At 51.9% G+C, this 23,297-nt stretch overlaps 2 protein-coding genes across 2 annotated transcripts in view; one reads left to right on the top strand and one right to left on the bottom strand.

The window, feature by feature from the left end:
- LOC142063632 (broad substrate specificity ATP-binding cassette transporter ABCG2-like) overlaps nucleotides 1-23,297 on the bottom strand; it is a 184,427-nt gene that overhangs the window by 68,798 nt on the left and 92,332 nt on the right. The window lies entirely within an intron of this gene.
- Nucleotides 2,372-21,993, top strand: SCD (stearoyl-CoA desaturase). Its single transcript, XM_075107314.1, has 6 exons — nucleotides 2,372-2,524; nucleotides 6,262-6,547; nucleotides 14,614-14,744; nucleotides 18,105-18,310; nucleotides 20,166-20,398; nucleotides 21,623-21,993. Exons 1-6 carry the CDS (start codon nucleotides 2,498-2,500, stop codon nucleotides 21,820-21,822), a joined length of 1,083 nt encoding a protein of 360 aa, XP_074963415.1. The 5' UTR covers nucleotides 2,372-2,497; the 3' UTR covers nucleotides 21,823-21,993.

Raw genomic sequence — 23,297 nt, 5'->3', positions numbered from 1 at the left:
GTCCTTAGCACGTAAGACTTGGAACCTGCCAGGTGAGCACAGCCCCAGTGATCTTCAAGATCTATCCCTCTGTACAAGATGGTCACCTCCCAGGATAACTTGGCGGGGGAATATTCAGACAACTTATTCCTGTTGTGTGGGAGCAGCCAGACATGGTATTAATTTTAGAGGATGACAAAGTGTAGCTGCCCTGTAAGTTCCCTCTTAGCCACGCTCCACATCTGAGGAGAGAAGCCAGTGGGAAAGGAAAGGGCTCTGGCGGGTCTGAGTATCTGCGAAACGGCAAACCCTGAATCCCTGAAAGCCTCGTTGTCACCCACCGGTAGCACCGTCAGTTCTCCCCCTGGTTCATGGCACTGAGATTATTTTCTGTGTGGCAGGAGCTGCAGATTAGCTTCTAAAATCAACCAGTGCCACCTTCTTCTTTGTTTTTATTTATGTCCTTTCTGTTATTCTTTGGAAATAGCAGGAGTCGGGTTTCCGTAGGGTAGTTTTTAGCACAGTTTATAGTTCTTCCAACACTCACATAGAATGTAGGTAGAATCTTTAATTAAAACATAATTTCTCCCCAGTTTTCAGTAACCCTCAGCATCGTTAACCAAATATTTAATGGAGAGCCTTTTAAAAGGGATGGTTAAAAGTCCCTTTCTGATTCATGTCAGCCTTTACCATCTAGGAACATCTTCTGACGTGGGCTCTCTGTTTTAATACTGTGCCTCAGAAAGTAGGCCAGACTCGAGTTCCTAACGTAAAACTAAACCACAGAGTCCTCTCAGACCTCTTCATCCATCACAGTGGAATGAAACAGGAGGACTTATTTTCCCCCCTTTGCTGGACACCTCTAAATCCAGAGAACAATTGGGCTACTGTTATTTTTCATTGTCACTTTTCCCTCCCAGTGATTACAATGCAGCTCACTTTTGACAGCTGCCACCGAATCAGCCCCGCGCTGCCAGAGCAGGATCAGCCCAGGGATGGACTCTGCAAGATCTTGGTTGTCCATCTGCACCTCGTGTGGTCAGCTCCATCGCTGCAGGATAGCTGCCTGGGCTTGATATGTGTTAGGGGATACTGGCACACTTCAGAATGGCTTTTGACATCCCTGTTTGACCCCCAGAATGACTCGTGTCAGCGAGGGGAGAGATTGAGCACGGGACACACTGTGCATTTGTCCTGTCAGCATCAAAGGAGCGGGAACAGGCCCTGGCTGGAGTGATGGCACTCGGGCACCCCAAGCCTGGCTGCTAAGCGGCCGAGGGTGCCTGGCACCCAGTGGGGTTCAGGGAGCTGCCCCCTTACTCTGCCACCACAAGGTTTTATTTGTAAGGGCCCTCCTCCCTTTTAATGGTGAGGGTCTCCTTGGGATAGAGCCTGGATTTTCCTGTTGCTGGCATTACTGGGTAGCGAGGAGGTTGTTACGGAAAATAGCTGATAGCAAACGGAGCTGCTCCTTTTTCCTTCTGCCCTGTGCCAAAAGGGACTGTTTTCGGCCTCCAGCTAAATAGCTGCCCACTCTCCCTCCCCTGGACCGCTGCTGGCCAGGATTCTTTTCAAAACATTACAGCCAACATTTCCCAGAATGTTTTGCATATCAAGATAGGCACCTACACAGATATACATGCTTCTCCGGATGCACAGTAGTGGGTGTGCTTTCCTTTGCAGACATTTATATATACGTGTGTGTACCTATATAAGACGCTCCCCATAGGGATCCCCCCCACAGGGGAGATGTTTAACGCTGAAGCCCCTCCGTTCCCCACCACGCTCCGCAGCCGGCTGGGGAAGGGGCGCGGGGCTCCATCGCCGCGCCGCAAGGCCCCCCCCCCCTCGGGCGCTTCTTTATTTCATTAGGGGCAGCCCCCGCGGCAGAGGAGCGGGGGGATGGAGCGGGGGGATGCGGGGAGCGCTGCGCGGAGGAGCGCTGCGCGGCGCTGCCGGGCGCGCAGCCGGGCGCGCAGGGTGCGCGCCGCGGGGAGCGAACAGCAGATCGCGGGCAGCCAATGGCGAGAGCGAACCGAGGTGGCACCAAATTTCCCGCAGCCAATTGGCCGGCGAGGGGGAGGGAAAAAAAAAAAAGGAAAAAAAAAAAGGAAGAAAAAAAAAAAAGCAGGCAGGCATCATGAGAGAGCCTGGCCCTCGTCATCCTCCTCTTCCTCAGCATCCTCCCTCCCTCCCGCCCCCCGGCCCGCCCCTCCCCGCCTCCCCTCCCGGGCACGCCGAGAGCCGGCCCCGCCGCGCCGCAGCGCACAGCTCCGCACCGCGCTGACCCCGCGCATCCCACCGGCGGGCAGGAGCACACCGGGAGGCCGGGGCGCAGGGAGCCCAGCCCCGCCAGCCGCCCAGCGAGTAGCACCGCTTAAATACCTCGGCGCCCGGCGCACCGAGCCGCAGAGCTCGCCGGACGAGGGGCCGACGAGGGGCAGCCTCCTCCCGCCGCCAGCCCCGGGGAGCTGCGCGCCCGCGCACCGCCGCCCCCGCGCAGGGACACGGCCGCCCCATGCCTGCGCATCTGCTTCAGGAGGAGGTAAGCCGGGGGTGCTCTGCATTCCCCTCGCCCCTTCCTCCACCTCCGCGGCTCCGGCTGCGCTGCTGCTCTCTTGGGGGGGGAAAAAAAAAAAAAAAGAGGTCTGGGCATCCACGCGTGTCCGTGCGCGCACACACACGCGCATGCACATATGTGTGCGTGTCCTCTCTGTGCCGCTTCTCGGTCATGAGCCGAAAGGCGTCTGGTGCTAACTTAAGATATCACCCTCTTGGGGAGACGGAGAACGAAGCGGGGATCTTCGCCGCTGGGATTATCTCCCCGCGGAGCCCGTGCCCTCGGATTGACTGAGCATAAAATACAGGTTTATCTTAAAAACATCCATCTGAGCGTGCTGTTAAGGGCTGGGGAGGAAAGTCTTTTGTGCCAAGAGATCGTGGGGTTTTCGGTAGTGCTTAGGCTGATATTTTTGGTATTATTTTTTTAACAAGAAAGGGCTTTCATTTACAGCGTTTTTGAGGCAAATGTTGCGTCAGGGAGCGTCTCTAGGACAGACGCAAGGTGAAAGCAGCCAGCTGCCCAGATGAAATGAATGACTGTGTCTGCATTGCCTGAGCCAAGCAAACGTACAATGGGGAGACTGCCCATTTTTGGCATAAGAAGGTCTGAATAACAACCCAGTACCAGGAGGATATGTAGAGCTGTTGGATCTTTCGATTATTTTTTATTTTTGCCCCTCCTGGCAGCCACCCTTTGCCTGAGGGGAGGCAGGGGCTGATTCTGGTATTCCTGCTCTCACCTTCTCATCCTTCCCCCTCCTGCCTGTGCTGAGGAGTGGAGGTAAATCACAGCCCTGTTCTCTTGCCTGCCGCCAGCACGCGGGGTCTCCCCCGGTCCTTTTGTGCAGGTGCCGCCGTGGCCTTCCAAGGATGCTGTGATGTAAAGAACTTTACTCCTCTCCCCAGCCGAAATGGATGCCAAGGGAAGCGTGGTCAGACCACGTTTCATGGTCTTGGCATGTATTTTGGGGCATATACTGGAGCCTGGAAAGAATCCTGTCCCTGGGTCGCGCTGGGCGTATTCAAATATACTGGACCCGAGATAGAGTGCCCCGGGGCCCCTAGGCTGAACCCAGTGCCGGAGCCTTTGAGCTGCAGCTGGTTGTATAAGCTGGCTGGGTGCCAGGATCACCTATGGTGTATTCAATGCTGGTAGGGTTTGGGGGGCGGTGAAGATGGGGGGAGCACATCTGTGCTGCAGATGAGAGCTGAAAAGTCATTCAGAAAGGAGGGAGAGCTCATGAAAATGATTTAGCTGGCCTCCTCCCCCTCTCAGCTCCAGATCCCAGATCAATCCCCATCCCAGTTTCCTCAGTAGGAGCTGGAGGAGCCACTATGGCCATAAGGGGGTAAAAATCTTCTTTCTTTCCTCTTCATTTCACTGGCCTCCAGCTAAATAGCTGCCTACTCTCCCTCCCCCTTCCCCCATGCTCCCCCCCCCCCCGCCAAGTCTGTAATGGTGGAGCTGTGCTTCACAACTATTTTACAGCCCTTTTCATTTAGTTTACATGTGAGAAATAATGAGTTTGATTATATCCGTGTAATTCCAGCAGCATAGGTATGCTGGTAAAATTCCTCATGTGGCTACTACAGCTCTGGAAGAAAGGTTTTTCCTCTCTGCTGTTTTCTTTGCGCTCTCCCTCCTCCTCCACCTCCTCCTCTGCCCCCGTGTAACTTTGACAGTGACATAAGCTATCATGGAGGAGAAAAATGCAACTCCAACCCCACATTCTTACTGTGGAAGCAGCATGTCCATATGGGGAGCGTTACCCGCCTAATTATACCACCAGATCTCTGTTGGGAATTTTTCCTGCATAGACAAGTCTTAGGTCTTTTTGGAAGATTGTCTTCCAGCCAAGGAAGAAAATTGTGCCTTCCTGCCAAAATGTCAGATGAGAGTATCTGACACTTTGAAATGGGCAGGACTTTTGCTTGCTTAACCTCTAGATTAGAAAATAATTCTCATGGCTCTCTTTTTTTTTTTTTTTCTTGTCTTTCTTTTTTGAGAGAGGGGTTGCCTCTAAATTCTCCAGCAGCTCTGACTATCATACCCTCAAAACTTTAATTAGGAAAGCAGGCAGAGGCAGCCTATAGCTGGGATGCAGAGGAGCCAGTCCCAAACTCAGCAGCTGCCTGGGTTCAGAGAAAGCAGCAGGATCCTTCACGTTCAGTTTTTTTCCTTTCTAACCTTTGACAGAAGGAAAAACTTAAAGGGCTCCCTCCGTAGAGATCATTTTACTTCCCAAACAGGGGGAATCTGTCGGCTTTGCCAGCTCCTCCCCATAGGAAGGTATGTCTATAACCCTCTAGTTTCTACCCTTGGGAAAGGGAGGAGTTGGGGTGGCCACGTAAGCTGCCTGGCCTGATTTTAATGCCTCCCTCAGGAAACTAGGCCATGGCAGGACAGTGGTCTTTTACAAATCCCAGGTGCCAGGGTGGGAAATCTGCTGTTAATTCAGGAGAGATTCCTACTGGGGAAAGGAGCTTTCCCGGCTTGGCCACTCTCCCTCCACGGTCCCGGCTCTCCCTTTCCTGCTGGCTGACCTTTAGTGCCCCTTCGCATGTGGAGGCAGCGGCCTGGGTGGCAGAGGGACGTGTCCTTCGGGCAGGTCCTGGGAGGCGAGGGGATGGGGGCGGCATGCCCTCCCACCGCTCACACCCCACGTGCTTGGCACCCCCAGGATTGAGCCAAGTCAGGTCCAACAAAGGGCTGCTAGCACCAGCAAGCACGTGGCTGTCATGATGGAGATGGAAATCGGTGATTCAGGGTTCAGTGACCTGTCTCATTAGGGTCAGTCCTGCCTGCTCCTTTCGTCATGCATGCCTAATCGGGCAGGCTGTCACTCAGCCAGGGCAAACAAGCGTGTGCAGAGGCGATGTTGTGTCACAGTTACAGGAGGGAGCCAGGCTGAGCCAACTTGCTGCTTAAAACTTCCTCTCTGCACGCTGGTGGCCTTGGCTCAGAGGATTGTCTTCCCGTGCCTCAGTTTGCCTGTAGGTGGAAAGCAGGAGAGGGATAAGAGGCTTAGCAGCACCCATGGGATAGGATGTCTAACTGGAAGCACGCCGCTTGACTGCTTCCGTCTGCTGATCTCCAAGTGTGGCGGTCTTGCCATGTCCCAGCCTGGAAGGTGAGGCAGGGGGACATAAGGAGGCACTCCAGAGGAATGCCCCTGCAGAACCTCCTGATGTCCCTCCAGTGATCCCTAATGGGGTGGCACAAAGAGGCAGGAGCAACCCAATTATTTATAATAAAACCATGTTTCAGACCGTATTTCTCTCCCACCTCTTTGTTAATTCACAAGACTTCCTTTATTGTTGTCTGCTTATGCAGAAGCCCAGACCATAAGCCCACCTAAAAACGCCTACTAATAAAACTGAAGGGAAATGAAAATCCTTGCAGGCTGCAAAGCCACTGGTAGAAAAAAGGCTGGCTTTCAAGTCTTTTATTGTACTTTCTGCACCCTGTCCACCATTCACCTCTTCCCCTCCCAGAAATATCAGGCCCTTCCAAGCCGTGACTTCACGGGGCCCGAGCAGCCTCTTTGTGGTGCCAAGGGCTCAGCTGAAAGAACGGAGCATGCCAGGGGAACTGCAGGCTTCAGGTCTCGGTGATGCCAGCCTAGCTGTGTGTGTTTCAATTCCCTACATTGGTAACCACCATCTTGCTTGTTTTTCCCTTTTTCCTTTCTTGACAATGTCCATCGCCGCCCCTCCAAGGAGCTCTCCTCCGCTTCCAGCACCACCGCTGTCGGCACCGTCACCTCCCGGGTGACCAGGAATGGGGATGCCATCATGGAGAAGGACTTACTCAATCACGAGGACTTGGCAGGAGACCGGGGCATGATAGACGATATCTTTGATGAGACCTACCGGGAGAAGGAGGGCCCGAAGCCCCCCATGCGATACGTCTGGAGGAATATCATACTCATGAGCCTGCTGCATCTAGGGGCCATATTTGGGCTGATGCTGATCCCTTCTGCAAAGATCCAAACATTGGTGTGGGGTAAGCGTGTTTCTCCTTGTTTCTTGGTGTCTGCAAATCCATTTTTTGGGTGGCATTTCCTTTCCTCCAGGCCCACAGACTCGGGGAGGAGAAAGAAGGAAGCGGAGGTCTTCTGTTAGAAGAAGCGACTCAGTCAGCTTCGTAGCAAGCTGTGGGAGGGCTTCCTAGTGTCTCTTGCAAGGTCATGCGTGAGAGGGGAGGATTTGGCAGGGGACTGCTTTGCTGCTTAAAGAGTAAACTTGATTCACAGGCATTAGGCTTGGAAGTAGCCCACAGCTGAATGTGTAGCCACTTCTGGGGTGAAGCGCAGGTGATGTTTGTTGGAATACTGTGATGGTCCCAGAAAGTTAGAAGGAAAGGTGCTAGCAAGAGCGCTTCAAGGGGTGGCTGGGGAGGCAAGGTACAGGGCATTACTTGGCATGAGGCTGCTACCCATCCCTGTCCTTACCAAGGGAGGATAAATCCTGCAGAGCCTCTGTGTGTGTGAGGGGAAAGAGACAAAATACAGTTGTGCTGAAGATAAAAGTCAAGAGTTAAGTCTGAAGCTCAGGTCTTTTATCATTCTTAAAAAAGCACAGATTAGCCCCCGTCATCCCGGAACTAAGCATGACAACTTCCAAAAAATAAATAAGCATCTCTCCAGGCAGCAAATTCCATTGGAAAGCACAACCCAGCAGAAGGTAGCTAGGCGAACTTCCCCTTTCTCAGAAACCTTGCCCTGAGTAGGAACCAAACTTCTTCTTTGACTGCTTGAAAGGCAGCTGGGCCTGGGGCCCAAGCTGCAGGGGAGCCTCGCTTTCCATGAGCCTTTGTGTGGACCCCCTGGAGGAGTCAAGAAGCCAAACGGCTCCCAGTGGGGAGGTTGAGAGATTGCATCCAGCCTCTGCCTTCCTGTGAAAAAGAGCATCCTGAAACGAAAGCGACAGTCTAATTTGAGACCCGCTTGGCATGGCTTTTGGTTTCAGCGATGCTCCTGCAAAGTGTTCGGCTGAGAGCAGGGTCCTGGCCAGCCGAGCTGTGGATGGGCCCCGGAGAGATCATCCTGGTCTGTCACACTCCCAAAGTCTGTCTTCCCGATGCCTGTGAGCAACAGAGATCACAGCTGGACTGGGACAGAGATGGCTCCCTGGATGGCCAGACCGACTCTTTGCCTCCTGGGCCACCTCAGCTTCTCACGGGCAGAGGCCTGGGGGATGAGCAGCACTGGAGGCCACAGGAGGTCAGAGGCTGGCTACAGCACCTGCAAAAGCAGAGGCACCAACGTGGGCCCTGTGCAGCCAGCATGGCCTTTCGGGGGGCCGCTATGAAAGACTTTGCTGGGCCTTTCCCATGTGAAAACCTGACAGGCTGCGCTTTTCCCCGGCGTGGCAGGGCTGGGGAAATGTGCAGCCTCAGCATGACCTTGGATGAGGGTTTCAAGGCTCTCGGTCCTGCTCTGTGTGTCCCATCCCCGGGCTCTCAGCGGGAGGCTCGGCAAGGGCTGCTGGCTTTTCTCGCTCACTGAGCTGATGGCCTGGATCCTCCAACCCCAGCCAAATATCCTCAGCGCACTGGGGCTAGGAGGAGGGAAAAGGCGTGTCAGGCTTACTGGTTTCATTTCAAGCTGCTGGGATGCACTGTGATTTCCAAATCCATCCAAGCCTTCTCCATTGGGCTCCCCTGAGATACTGAAGTGGGCTCAAGCATCTTGATCCAGAAGGTTAACGCTGCTTTGCGTTCTGCTAAGCCCCACCTTACCCCAAAATGGTCTCTGAGGTCTTTGCAGCCGGGTGCCTGTCCAGGATGTCTGTATGGCATCCCATGGCATTTGGTGGCTTTTTACCTGATGCCAGTCCCTCCTGCTCCCCTCCCTCAGTCAACTCTGATGTGAAGTACCAGTTGCTCTCCTGCCACTGTGAGGCACTGCGAGATTCATCGGTGGCTTCTGGAGTGACCCATGCTCTGGGAATGGGAGGACATGTGGTTTTGGGGGAACTGCACTGTTTGGGACTGGCTGGAGATCCATCCTAGCTTACCAAAGCTGGAGTAGCTCCACAGAGCTCCCTGTCCTTCATCCCTGGCACTTGTACTGGAAAAGGACCACCTTTCCCTGCATGTTGCAGGCAAGTCAGAGCTTTCCCCTACAGTCCATTCTCCTCCATTGCTGACCAGAGCTGGGATACTCTGATCCTCCACAGGTCTAGCTTCTCAGCAAGGCTCCTTGCACCTCCTTGCATTGCCCTTTTCTCAGCTCATACCTTTTTTAGCGCGAACAAGGCATCTGTGGCTGTTGTCTCGGTGACTCACTGTTATTTTCCCAGCACCCCCTGGTAGCAAGGAGAGGACTATGGTTCCCATTTTACACACAAGGATAGAGCAGCAGAGGCTTACGTGGCTCCCGGCAATACACCCTGGGCTCGTGGCAGAGCAGCTCTCCCAGTGGTAGTTCTGGAGCTGCTGGGGTTTTTGCTTGTTTCTTTGTTTGTTTCTCAGATCATTCCCTCCCTAGGCTGTGTACGTATAATACAAAATTAATGTAGCCCCAGATGTTCTCTTCTGTGGTGCCACAGGCAGCCGTGGTGCCTAGTAGCTGATCTGCCTTCTATATTTTATTACAAGGAGCAATCCCCTGCTTTTGCCCTCTTCATCCAGACCACTGTCTCCTTGATGTTCCTGTCCCTCTGAAACCAGTTATATTGGTGACTGTGCCCTCTTTTTGTTTTCATTTCTCTGTGTGCTAATTCTCTTTGTCTCTCAAGCTCTCCAGCCCTGCCTTCATCATTGTTTGCTGTTCTGCATTGCTGTGTGCATTGTATCCCCTGATCTCTTTCTGGTACAGAGCTTCCCCGAATGAGCTGGGGTTGTTGATCAGGTGAGAGCTCAGCATGAAGAGACCTCTCCAAGCCCTTCTGCCACTATGGCTTTCTAGCCAGCTCCCCTTTTACTTACTGTCTTCTCCACTGCAGTTGACAATGTCTTAGGCAGTGTTTTCAGGGGTCATGAGCAGAGTTCACATCATTTGCCAAACGGTTTCCAGATTGAGTCTGGAAGGCCAGGGTGCAAGGGTGACTGGCAGTTTCTTCTCTAGCTGCTCTCAGCCTCCCTGGAAACATGATTTGCAGGTTGTCTTCCTGGCCCTTGGGTACAGCAGACCGAGGCTGATCTTTGTGTTAACCCCTTTGGCTGCTGCTGCTTTGGACCAAGGAGAAGCTTGCTGGATAATTTAGGCGACTGACAATCTGAAAATCTCAGCTAGTACTACCCCCAGGGATGTGTCCAGCAAAATGTTTACAGTTTTGATGGGAAATTAACAAAAGACTATTTATTGCTGGCAGCACCTCCCCACGTAGTGTCTTCTCCAGGCTTAACTAGAAGGTGGTGTGCTTCTCCTCGGAGTGTGGAGGGGAACTTCTGATTTTGCCAGGCAGGGAAGTTAGGTTTTAGAAACAGTAGCTGCTATTGCTCCTCCTAAACACCATTCCCCTTATGCAGCCTGCACACATTTCCTTGCTCTTGGTATCTTTCTCCTGAGAGTAGCATGACCCACCTGGTGAGCAGGGGCTGGGGGGCAGGGAGGGAACCGTCTAGAGCTGTAGTTTGCCCTTGCACTGAGCAGAAGCTCAAGGACACCTGCTGGAGCAGGGACACCTCTTCACATAAACATCCTTGGTGTTGACTGCACATGACAATGCCTTTAGCACATTCCTAGCTTCGCATCATAACTTGCGGTCTGAATTTGGGCCCTGCAGAGGTAAAGGCTAGTGAGTCATAGAGACATGACTGAATCCAGAATGTTTTGGGTTTAATTTTTGAGGCACTGGGTGCATATTAATGTCAGTGGTCATAATTCTTTGTGTTCCAGTTGAATGGGTCACTGGGAACATCACCTGTGAGCTGACAATCTTTTGGATCTTGGATTCGTCAAAGCATGGTGGGGAAGATGACTTTGAAACCTCAGCTGATAGAGTCCCAAAGCCCTTCAGTTTGGGGCAACTTCACAAGGCACCTGTGAAAATCTGTGCTACTTTATTTCACCTTCTCTGTTCTCTTTCCAATTTCGTTCCTAGTGGGTGATCTTGGAGGAGATTTTCTCCTTCCTTCCCTGAGGTGCTCATTCCCTGGCTATGCAATGATCCTCACTGTACCTGTTTGCAGGGAGGAACCTTCTGAATCGTTAGGGTGCTGGACTCTTCTGTTTTCCACCAGGGTTTTCAGTCTTATTGTCCACATCCTGTTGCTGTCACAACAACTCGTAGCTATGGCTCATGGAGCTTAGAGCCCCCAGGTAGGGTTTGGCTTTCACTGGGGCTGGGTGCCATGTATGCATAGAGTGAGAATGAGCTCCTTTCCCACAGAAAGTGTCTGCTCCTTAGGTAAACTACGTCTGCTGTATATAGGCAAGAGGCAAGGCAGCACAGGATTATGATTAGAGAGCTGTGTCCGTTGTAGTGACCTGGAACACAGCTCCAAGAGAAACCAGCACAAGCTGCTGAGGTTCGTGGGCTTTGGATGAATCCCGTGACTGCTCTGTACCCCACCCAAAAGCAGGGGGTACTCTTCCAAATTTTTAACAAAAGCTTTCAGTCAAGGCTACCCAAAAGCAAGTACTTGGTTTTCTGGTTTATGGGTCTGTCGGTGTCCGCACCGTGTCTCTTTTGCGGTTCCTTGTGCTTGCTGATATGTCTTCATATCAGGGGATATCCACAGGCAAATTCTGAGAACTGCCTGTATAAAAGAGATACAGCTGAGCTTCCTTCTTGCAAAGCTTAAATGCCACAGTCCTCAGCCAGAGTCATCTTCCTGGAGGCCTCTCTTACCAAAAATTTCCCCATCAGCATGTGAGGATTCACTAGAGAGGGAAGCCTGAACTCAGGGCTATAAATAGGGCCTGGACACCCCTGGCATTTACTTTCTAGTGCCACTGAAGATCATGAAAGGTTGCAAAGTTCATGTCTGTCCCCAGTGCACCATTGACTCATGCCTACTTGCCCCACCGTGGAAAGCTGGACTCTTTCCCCAGCAATTTGCCCCCTACATCCATTGCAAGCTGATGTTTTCCACAGACTCCCTGTCTGGTGTTTCTCATAGTCTGTATAGGTTGGAGGTTAAATCCAGACTCCTGGATGCTGCTCTGAGCTCTACCATAAACTGCTTGTCACCCTTGGAAATCTACCTCAGCTACCGAGGTGTGCACCATAGGTATAAAGGTGCCCAGAGGTTCCATGAATGCGGTTTGCAGGGTATAGTAGCTTATGTTCAAGGGAGAGTGGTGGTGAGTCACGCTTCTGCCGCTAGTAGGAAGCGTCTCAAACACCCAGGAGCGGATTTCGTTGTTATTGCAGTGTCTGAGGTCAGAGAGGTTCTGCAAACCGGTCGTACGTTAGGTGCTCTTTCAAGGTTTGCTCTCCTGTATGAATCTGTGGGGACAGTGGCTGATTTAAATGAGTCTTGAAATCTAACCCGGCGTTCATAACTTTCAGGTCAGCATCATGGGGCTGGGTGAGACTTTCAAGGTCAGCGTAACTACTTTCCCATCAGTAAGGTCAAAGGGAGACCTGAACCAAATACCCTGCTCCCGATCCCTCCCTTCTTCCCTTCCAGGTTTGGCCCGCTTTGTGAGCTCTGCTCAGCTCCAGTGTCTCTTGCAAAGGCTGGACCCTGCTGCATTTGCATGCATTTTCATCCCTTTTCATGCCCCATAAATCAGCTATGAACAGCAACTGCTTGGCTCCTCCGAGAGACCACGGAGGAGCTGGGAGACATGAGGCAGGGGTGTGCTGGTCCAAGGCTTGAACTGCATTTGGCAGCAGGTGGGGAAGCCAAGGGAGAAGATGACAATGGGAAGGCACAGTCAGATCAGCAGATGGGGAAGGTCACTGTTGTACAGCGGGACGGGAGTGAGGAGGGTTCATGCAAGTTTAAGGGGCCAGAAGAGGATGTTAAATCAGCCGAGACTGGCTTTTAGTGGATAAGAGATTAGGTTTGGAATGTAGACAAATGAAACAGAGGTGACAGAAGGAAGAGGGAGCAGGAGATGACAGAAAATAAAGCCTGGATTAGTTTGAATGAAAGAACAGGATGACAGTGCCTTGCACGTGCCTGCAATCAGAGATCTGAGGCAAGTTTCTGGCAGAGTATCTATTTTCTGGTTTCAAGATAAGCTTGATTAGAGCCATTTGAATGGTATTGTCAAGCATACCAGCAATTCCTATCCACAGGTTTACATGTAAGAATAAAGAGCTGTTTTCAAGATTGATCCAGTTGGCTGAAATATGCAAATTTATACCAAGGAAAGAATTTCCCCTGGGGAACTGGAAAGAAGGTGTCCCTTCCCCGAGGGGACTGAAGGTGGATCAGTTGACCTATGCACAGATGTGCACCCTTCCCTCTTGGTGTTGAGCTTGCAGGGCAAACTAAATGTTGAATGCCCTCTGTCTTTCTGCCAAGCTTCCTGACCCTTCCTTCCTAGAGAAAGAGTTAATTTTCAGATCCAATCTTATTCTTATCCCCAGCTTCCTAGTGTAATGTTGCTATGACCCGACTGGGTCTTTTCTCCCTTTTAGTTCTAGAACCAGATGCTGGCGCCCAGGTTAAATTCCAGAGGACCCAGGAGGACATGTGGGAACACACAGACCAGGGCAGACATAAATACATGATCTAGAGGGAGAGGGATGTGGTTTTTTACTAGCTGCCAGAGGGGCAAGGAATTAATTCTGACCTGTGTGGAGGGGGAACAGATAAAGCAGCCTTGAAACTCAGCTGGGCACAGCAACATGTGCCTCTGCCGTGGGCATGACTTGGAATGAGTTGTCGGCCTTGGAGTTTCCTTCCATAAGTGGTGCAGGAGCTGAGCAGAGGGGGCATCAAAAAGACCCTATGAACAGGAGCCTCTGGGCAGATTTTAAGTCAGTGGTGGAGCTGAAGGTGAAGCCCAGGCTTCAGTGGGGTGGCAGGTTAAATCTTTTTCTAGCCAGCTTCTGCTCAGAAAGGGAGTAGAAGAGAAGCCCAACCCTGGGCTTGAGCTGTCCCCTTGAAGAACTGTAAGATCTTGGAACACAGGGAGTTTCAGATAAACATGAGGACAAACCCCTTCCCTGTGCGGGTGCCAGAGCAGGGGCACGGGCTGCCCAGAGAGGCTGTGGGGTCCCTTCCCTGGAGACATTCACCCCCCGCCTGGACGCGGCCCTGTGCCCCTGCTCTGGGGGTGCCTGCTCAAGCAGGGGGGTTGGAGAAGATGATCTCCAGAGGTCCCTGCCAACCCCCGCCATTCTGGGATTCTGTGATTTTCTACCACCTCTAGGTGAAAAGAATGCAAAAAAGACTGAGTGAGGAGTGGTGAGATAGGAAAGCAAGACCCTTGATGATTCGGGGTGGGAAGAAAGGGGGAAGCTGTTGCCTGGTGGACTGCAGAGCTGTTACCACAGGGCTGTATGGAATCATAGGATCATAGAATTTTTAAGGTTGGAATAGACCTCTAGGATCATCAAGTCCAACCATCAACCCAACACCCCCGGCTTCCTAAACCATACTCTGAGGTGCCACGTCTACACATTTTTTTTTAAACACCCCCAGGGATGGTGACTCCCCCACCTCTCTGGGCAGCCTGTGCCAGGGCCTGACCGCTCTTTCAGGAAAGAAATTTTTCCTAATATCCAATCTAAACCTCCCCTGACGCAGCTTGAGGCCGTTTCCTCTTGTCCTATCACTAGTGACCTGCGAGAAGAGACCAACACCCACCTCATTACAACCTCCTTTCAGGTAGTTGTAGAGAGCAAGGAAAGCAGCCGCTTTATACAATTTTTATGATCCTGCACCATGACAGATGGCACTATGGTGAAGAACCAACCCTTGTGACAAGTCTTGTAAGGGGGAGCCTCCTCCCTCATCAGAGGTGAAGAGCTGAAGTGATTTGCCCAGCATTGCTTGGGCACTCTCACACTGATTTATTTATTGCCCCAGTCTGTGCTCTCCATGGGTTCCTCTCTTAGACAGCTTTGGGGGAAGGCCTGCCTTTGTGTTGCTCTGCCTGCAACTTTGCTGCAGGCTGACTTGCTCTTACTGCTCCAACAATTTGTTTTCCTCTCCAGCCATTCTGTGTTTCGTGGTGAGTGCTCTGGGGATAACAGCTGGATCTCACCGCCTCTGGAGCCATCGGTCCTACAAAGCCACGCTGCCCCTACGGATTTTCTTGACCATTGCAAACTCCATAGCCTTCCAGGTAAGCACCTCCTCGATATGCCACTGGTCCTCAGAAGGAAGTGCTCCCCTGAATCCCTGTCTCGGATACTGGGCACAAGCTGATGGAGAGGTTCCTCTCTCCGACTACCTCTTGTTAGGAAACGACCTGCCCTTTCCATCTAACACTGAGTCCGCCTCGTCGTCTTCACCTTATCTCATCAGAGGGTGACTCTGAGAGGAAACAGGTGGGGAGAGGACTGTTAGCCAAGACCAGGGGTAGGAAAGCTCTCCAAAGCAGGAGAATACTCTTCCCTCGAGGTGTGGTCTCCCTATGCTTGCTCCAGGTACTGTGAAAGAGGCGTGGAAGTGCTAAGTGCTCTCCTGGTGTTCGGGTTGCCTCACCCTCCTCTTGCTGCACAGCTGATAAGGGACAGACATGTGCACAGCCCAGGGAGCCAGGCTGTGGAATTTGCTGCTGAGGAAAGACCAAGAACTGGTTGAAATTATGCAATTAGGGGGTTCTTCTCTGGTTCGGAAGAGTGATATTTAGAAATAACCCTAAGTCACAGCACTGGCTTCCAGAGAGTCATCGCAGGTCAGGGATGTTTCAAGGAGGGAAGGGTTGGACCCATTCAGAGCAGCATGAGTGACTGCAGGTAGCTGATAAGCATCTCAGGATATTGCCTAACCACTCACGAGAGCACTTCGCAGTCCACAAAGCAAACTGGGAAGTCCTTAGCAACTGTAGAAAGTAGCAGAGATGGCCCTTTAGAAGAAGTTAGATGAAAACCCAGATTGGCATGGCACAGACAAATCACGGTGGTCTCTCGCGAGCTGCTGCGAGGCAGCTCTAATGGCACTCCATCCTCCAACTTTACTCGAAGGGACTTAATGTGGGCTTGCTCGTGTGTAGGAAGAACTTGGGAGGGTAGCAGGGTGCAGCACCTTCTGCTAGAAGAAAGTAAACAAAAAAGTATCATGCTGTGCCCCTAAGGAATTCTTCAGCTGAGGTATAGGGGAAGGGTAAAGACCAAGTGGACCAGGTATTTTAGAGACATTATCTCCTTTTCCCACCTGTATAGCTGTAGAGGAGATACCGCTTCATTGTCAGGTAATCAGAACAGGGTGGGGATGGTTTTTTCAGCCTTTCTAAAACATGATTCACTTTCCTATTCTCTGTTAGTACCAATCCAGAGTCTTCCGTGAGGAAGAGGAAGGACCAAACACTCAGCAAGGGAATGGGATGGGTTGCTGTGTATTGGCTAGTCCCACACAAAGACTATCTTTCACAGGGTTATAGGGCAGAGGGGGAAAGAATTTGCTGAGCTGTTGCTGTAGGGGATAGGAATAGACAAAGATGAGAGACAGACAGATATTTCAGCTTCAATAGGAACTAATCCAAAGTTTTACTGAAAATTCTGTACCATTCCCCATGGATTTTGTTTTTTAATAGTTACTTTCAATGAGATCAAGAGAAGGTTTATTTTCAATTTACCTCATTCCTGTTAGTGGCAGTAGTTTCAAGATCAGGCTAGTAACTGTTAAGGCAAGAGAAGACTATCGATTATCTTGTCTGAGGTCCTCCAGAAAATGCCTGTTGGCTGCTCAGAGACCTATGGTTTGTGATTTCAGGGAATTTGGGAATTCCATCCCTACTTGGTTCCTCTCCCTGCAAGACCAGGCAGGTGCAGCTCAGCAGAAGTTCTCCTGGAAACTTCTAAGGAAGGAGGCTTTGCTTGCCACTCTCAGAAAGCCATGATTTTCAGATGAAGTTGCAGTTTAGAGGTGGTCATAAAATAAGATCTGTAGAAAAGATATGTGCTAAAGTTTGGGTCAAGATTCCGACTCTTCCACTTCAAGACCCCTGATTTGTGTTTGTGCACAGGGTATGGTGGATGAGGTGCTCCAGCTGGGGTATGTGGTCTCTTTCCAACCTTGTGCCTCCTACCTCCAGGAGAATTCCAGGACATAAGGAAAGCCTCCCCAGATGGGCAAACCCAAGCTCTCTGTCACCTTTCAGGCTGGGATTTCTCACGTTACGTGGTGCTGTGTAGGGTCTAGGATGTGAGAGAGACTTTGGGTCACAGATGAAACATTTCCAGCATAGGTACTGGCTGTGCTTCTCTGCTTACTGGGTAGGGAAGGCTGCTGGGCCACCTTCTTCTCAGGGGACGCTGAGCGACCAAGCTCTGGCCAGCATCAGTGAGGGCTGGTGATACTTGGAGGAGCTCAGGATTTGGCTAGAATGAAGGCAGCAGTTCCTGGTATTTGGAAACAAGTGGGAGTTGACTCCTGGCCCATGACTATCATTGTCTTATTGCATGGCCCACAGGTAAATCATTTTATCTCAGTTGAAGGAGTGGTTACAGCACTTGAGAGGGACCTGAGGAGTTGTGTCACTGCTACAGGCTCCCTGTGTGAATAAGACTTGGTCTTTCCAGGCAAGAAATAGGGGTGACTGTGCCGCTTCCCTACCTTCAAAGTGTTTTGAGGAGAAGTCCTATGTACTTATGAGATTAAGGTGTGTCTTGTATAATACAAGCCATAGAAGCATGCTTGGATCTCTGTTTCGGGTTTTCTGGTATGATGTAGTACGCGGCTTTAAGCGCATCAAAATCTTGGTGTAAAGGAATGAGTACAGGCTCATTAAAATCTATTCTTAAAACTGGCCAAAACAATAATTTCTTAATACAAATGATGAAAGCTTTGATATTTTCCAAACTGTATTGATTTTGCAGCTTAAACTGAACAGTTATGGGGCTGAAGGGGGGTATATTTTATAGTTGTCATTGAAATGGTGTGTTTATTCTATTTCTAAAGAGGGCCTTCATTTCAAGACCATTTGATTTCTGAGAAAAAAAAAAAATTAAAAAACCTTGCCCCCAAGTTAAACAGATCCAATTTGGCAATCCCAGGAAAAGCAAGGCAGGTTGACCCACGGAAAATGTCAGGGCAGGGGGAAGGGGCAGGTTGGTCAGTCCTGGCTGGCACCATGTAGGGACGGGGACAAGGGACCAACAAGAGCTAAGCATGTGAGGGAGGATGCACTGTCTGGCCAATGAGGGCTGGCTATTGCAGGGGTGGGGGAACAGACCGACCAATCAGAGCCTAGGATGCTGTAGAGGATATGCAAACCAAAGCCTAAAGGTAACCAATTAAAAAGAAGAGCAAAGGTGGCCCACCAAAGAAGCAGATTTCAAAGAAAATTGAAGTGGTTGAACAAAGAAGGTGGAACCTCTATTTTAAAAGCCAAAACCCCCAAACTCTGCAGAAAAATAAAATGACTGATACGAGTTCAGGTCAATGGGATTTAGGTGTCTAAATATTTTAGGCCCGTTTGTCAATTTGAAGGGAACATCTCTAGCCCTGGCCCTAAGTCTCCGCTCCTGTTGCCTTGCAGAATGACATCTACGAGTGGGTCCGGGACCACCGTGTACATCACAAGTTCTCGGAGACAGACGCGGACCCTCACAATGCCATGCGGGGCTTCTTCTTCTCCCACATTGGCTGGCTGCTGGTACGCAAGCACCCCGACGTCATAGAGAAGGGCCAGAAGCTGGACCTGAGCGACATAAAGGCTGACAAAGTGGTGATGTTCCAGCGGAGGTGAGTATTGAGGTCAGCCCCAGCACAGAGCCATGTAGGATGGAGCAGGGACTGCACAAATGGGCCGGGGACCCCAGGCGCCTTTGGAGCATGAGGGGATTGAGGGCGTCGTGTGAGAATGTGAGTCTTCGGTCTGTCTGAGGGATCCCGTGCTGTGGGATGAACCTGGTGAGAAATGAGCTGTGCTTCTCCTGTCAGGAGTATTTAGGAGCTAGTGCTACCTCCAGCCCTCCTGTGCCCCCTTCTTGCCCACCTACCACGTAGCATCTTGCCAGCGGTGGACTGAGCTTCCCACAGCAAACCACTTCCACACCTGCCTGCCTACAGCCCAGCTGCTGCTTTGGCTGGCCCAGAGCCCACCCGTGGGTGCCTCTGGGCCATCTGTCATAGTTTAACCACAGCTGGCAACCAAGCACCACCCAGCCACTCACTCCCTCCCCCCACAATGGGATTGGGGAGTGGATCGGAAGGGTAAAAGTGAGAAAACTCATGGGTTGAGATAAAGACAGTTTAACAGGTAAAGCAAAAGCCGCGCACACGAGCAAAGCAAAAGGAATTCATTCCCTCCTTCCCACGGGCAGGCAGGAGCCCAGCCATCTCCAGGGAAGCAGGGCTCCATCATGCGTAACGGTGACTTGGGAAGACAAACGCCATCACGCCAAACATCCCCGCCTTTACTCCTCCTTCCCCAGCTCTATATGCTGAGCACGATGCCATATGGTGTGGGACATCCCTGGGGTCAGCTGGGGTCAGCTGTCCCCTCCCAGCCCCTTGTGCACCCCCAGCCCACTCGCTGGTGGGGTGGGTGAGAGGCAGAAAAGGCCTTGGCCCTGTGTAAGCCCTGCTCAGCAATAACGAAAACATCCCTGTGTTACCAACACCGATTCCAGCACAAACCCAAAACACAGCCCCATGTTTCTTCTACTATGAAGAAAATTATCCCAGCCAAAACCAGCACACCATCCTTGGAGATGTTGTACACCTTCCAGGCCATGCCTCTGCCCTCTCCCATCAGTCTCCTGGAAACTCTGGTGAAAGAGGAGTTGAAATGGGGATGTGAGAGAGGCAGTCACTGGGAAGAATAGTCTTGATTCACTGTTGCTTCTTGGATGGGGTGTCTCTCAGCTGCCTGGGGCTATACTGGGACTGACCCCCAGAGAAGACAAGCCTGTTACTAACGCTGCAGGGTTGGGGAACTGAGCCCATATAGTCACCACCCTCGCTTGGGAGGTCCCTAGCTCAGTCGCAGACAAACCAAGCGAGTTTTATGGCTTCCCTCCTATTTGTGCCTGGGATTTTTCTCGTGGGCCATCAGAGTGGTTCAGCTTCCTCTATTCCCACCTTTCCAGTGAGAAAAGCCCCACATGCTCATCTGTTTGATGGCTTAAGTGTCCCTTGCTTGCACTTGGTGGTGGGGTGTGTTGGTAGGCAAGGCCAAGTCTGCAAGGAGATGTTGCAGCACTGGGCCAGAGCTGGAGAAGGCACTTTCTGTGGGACTCTGCAAGCATGGGGTTGCCTTTATGGGGACCAACATAGCTGGGAAGCAAACGGATGATGAGGCCAAAAGCAGCAGCTGGTGTCTGGACTCATGGTGATGAGGACATTGCTTTGTGCCTATGTGAGACGGAGAGCAGGACATTAGTTTGAGTCTGCTGCACGGTGATAAGACCTGAAAGTCCCCAGGAATGGCTTCTGCACATTCCAGACATATGATGCAGGGCTCAGGGGTGAGGTATTTCTGCACCTGATTCTCCCTGAATAGCAGAGCATGAATCCTCCAAAGGGAGGACTGAACCAGCCCTTCCTGTCCTGCCTCTGCCACTGAGTGCTTTCCTCCTGGTCCCTTTCTTTCCAGATACTACAAGCCCTCGGTGGTGTTGCTGTGCTTCACGCTGCCCACTGTAGTGCCCTGGTACTTCTGGGACGAATCCATCATCATCAGCTTCTTCATTCCAGCCATCCTGCGCTACGCCATAGGGCTCAATGCCACTTGGCTAGTGAACAGTGCTGCTCACATGTTTGGCAACCGGCCATATGACCAGCACATCAACCCACGGGAGAACCCCCTGGTCAGCCTGGGCGCCTTAGGTACGTTCAGCATCCATGTCTTTCACTGCTGGTAGGCTGTAGAACGGGGACTGCCCCTTAAGGCTGCAGCTTCTAGGAATTTCTGTGAATTCAGGTGTCCTCATTTCCCCCTGCACCCTTCCCCTCCAGTCTTTGTGTCTGGGGGTGTTTCCCAGGCTGGACAGTGAGTACATAAGGGCAGTAAGGTTATCAGCTACCACCAGCCTCTCTCCAGGCTGGCAGGGACCCTTCTACACTTAGCAGCACCTCCTTATCTCAATAGCAATATTTTATTTACCCTGCTCAAAGGTCTCTCTGCCCTGTTCACCAGACTGAAAAACGTACGCTGCAATCTCTGCTTATCTGTCTTAGATCTGTCAACGTGAAAACCAGCAGATGCACATTTGACATGTTCTCAGGGCAGCTGGTGATTTTGGGGGCTACTTGAGGATGAGACAAGCCAGAGCATCTCGTGTTCCCCTGAAATTTTGGGGACCTAGGGAAGTACATCCCATGGTCAGCATTTGCCCTGACCTGTTCTCCCAAGCCCAGATCCTCAGCTGGTTTGCATCAGTGTACACCGCTGAGGCTGCACTGATTTCCACCACTGAAGGACCTGGATTTTTCACTAGGGAGGGATTTGAACTGTAGAGACTCAGGGAACAGGAGCAAGAGTCCAGGTGGTGGCACTGAAGGGGTGAGCACTGAAGCCAGCCTTGACAGTCTCTGGAGCAGAGGGTGGCTGACTGGGGCAGATCACTCAGTAGAATTCTGTCTGTTTTAGTGTTATCTGGAGATGCCCTTTGGATTTGGCTTTAGGACTGCCAGCGTTATGGGGGTATTGGTTGGCTTGGCTTCTTGGGGACTTGCTGCAGATCTAGCTGGTACCTCAACCAATACTAGAAGGTTTCCCGTGGTGGCAGAGGAAAAGCCGTTAGGATTCCCCTGGTGTTCTGGTGCAGTTTGTGAGCCAGAGCCTTTCTCGATTCCTTGCCACATACTTGTTTTCCTTTAAAGCACTATAGGTCTCTATGACTGCCACTGCCTCATTTGGGCCAGCCTGGGCATGCTGGACCATGCCCAGATGAGATGGGGGTAGACTGTCGAGAGGTGAAATTGGGCTGAGAGGAGAGAGGAGCATGGACTCAATCCGGAGCCTGTTTCAGGAATGTGGTGCTTTGGGTCAAGAGAAAGGGGCCATCACCTAGAGCTCTGCAACATTCTCTCCCTGGTTGTGTTTTGCAGGAGAAGGCTTCCACAACTACCACCACACCTTCCCCTACGACTACTCCACCAGTGAGTTTGGCTGGCGCTTCAACTTAACCACAGCCTTCATTGACCTCATGTGCCTCCTGGGGCTGGCCAGTGATCGCAAGAAGGTCTCCAAGGAGGTCATCCTGGCTCGGAAAATGCGGACTGGAGATGGGAGTCACAAGACTGGCTGAGTTCCTGCTCCCCTTCACACACACATCCACACCTCTCCTTCCTCCTTTTCTCTCCCTTTCTCCCTGACCCCTCCGAACACGCTGGACAAAGGTTTAATGTTCTGTTTACTAACTACTGAATAATGCTACCAGTTTGCTTAAGATAATGATAATGAGTTTTAACCCCCCTTCCATGCTGTATTTTACGTGATGTATTTAACTTCTAGGACTCTGCCTTTATAATGCAAGGCCACCCCTTTCCCTCCTCTTCTCTTCCTTTCCATTCTTTCTCTCTAGTCCCTCTACCCCCTCTCCTGCTTTATGTTGTCCCGGTCTCTCCCTGGCAGAGGAGCTGGTAGGAAGCAGCCCAGGGAGGCCAGTCACAGCCGGCTACGTACCACGGAGTTAAGGGAAGCCTGTAGCAGCCAGCTGAAGAGTTGAGCCAGTCAGTGACCCTCTCCCCACCACCTTCCCCCCAAAAACCCCTTCTGCTGTCCCTCTTCCTTTCTCAAGGGCTGCTGATGCACATGGCACGGCTAAACTGCTCTCCCTGGGAAAAGCAACCTTGTCCCCTTCCCTTGCCATTGGAAAGGGAGTTGTCTCTTCCCAAGATATCTCTTGGGAAGTGTTCTCTGCCCCCTCCCCACCACACAGCCTCTCTGGCTGGCGAGAGGAGAGCCCCCAGACTCTCTCAGAGCTCCAGACAGGTCTGCTGGTGGCCAGGGGGGATCTGGTGGCGACAGTGAGCACTGGAGGGGGGAGCCCTGGTGGCCTTAATACCTCTTTCTCTGGCATCACAGCCTCCCTCCCCGCACTGCCCGCTGTGCCCCATGCCGCCAGGGACAGGAGGCAGAGCCTGGCTCCTTCGGAGCCCCTTTGGCGAGGCACAGCGAGGAGGGAGACAGATGGAGGGGTGTGCTGCTGGCTGCCGTGGGGCAGCACCGGCCCGGGGTGGTTTTGTTTGCTGCCGCCGCTGAGATTTTTGCCAGCAAACAGGATTTTGCCAAAATGGAGAGGGGGAGAAGGATGTAAACCAAAGCTCCACCACTGAGTTAAGGTGCTTTATGTCCTGGAGGAGCAAGGTCCCCGCTGGGTGGCAGGCAGATGTCCTGGTGTCCCTGCCTGCCCTGCAGGTCCGCATCCTTTGCTGAGCACAGGGACAGGGCGAGGGAGCACCAGCCAGCCTAGGGACGGGTGAGGGTGTCCACGAGAGCAAGCCCTCCCCATCCTCACGGGCTCCGCTCGGTCAATTAACAAGTGCCTGAGAAACACCAATGTGGGGCCAGGCAGCAGAGGGGCCTTGAGGGAGTCGAGACCTCTGAGATGAGATGCTGCTGCCAGTGTGGGCCACCTCCAGGCTTTTCTGCCCAGGGTCCACCAGAGTGGGTTGCAATTCCCTGCTCCTCTGAGGGACTGGAAGGCACTCCTGAGGGAGCAGGAAGGGGAGGTGAAAGCAGCTCCTTGTTAGTCCCTTTACTTGCCTCCCAGCCCCCTCA

This window comes from Phalacrocorax aristotelis, chromosome 12, assembly GCF_949628215.1.
Source record: "Phalacrocorax aristotelis chromosome 12, bGulAri2.1, whole genome shotgun sequence".
NCBI lineage: Eukaryota > Metazoa > Chordata > Aves > Suliformes > Phalacrocoracidae > Phalacrocorax > Phalacrocorax aristotelis.
Note: the sequence above shows the minus strand (reverse complement) of the source record. Positions and strands in the feature narration are given on the sequence as shown.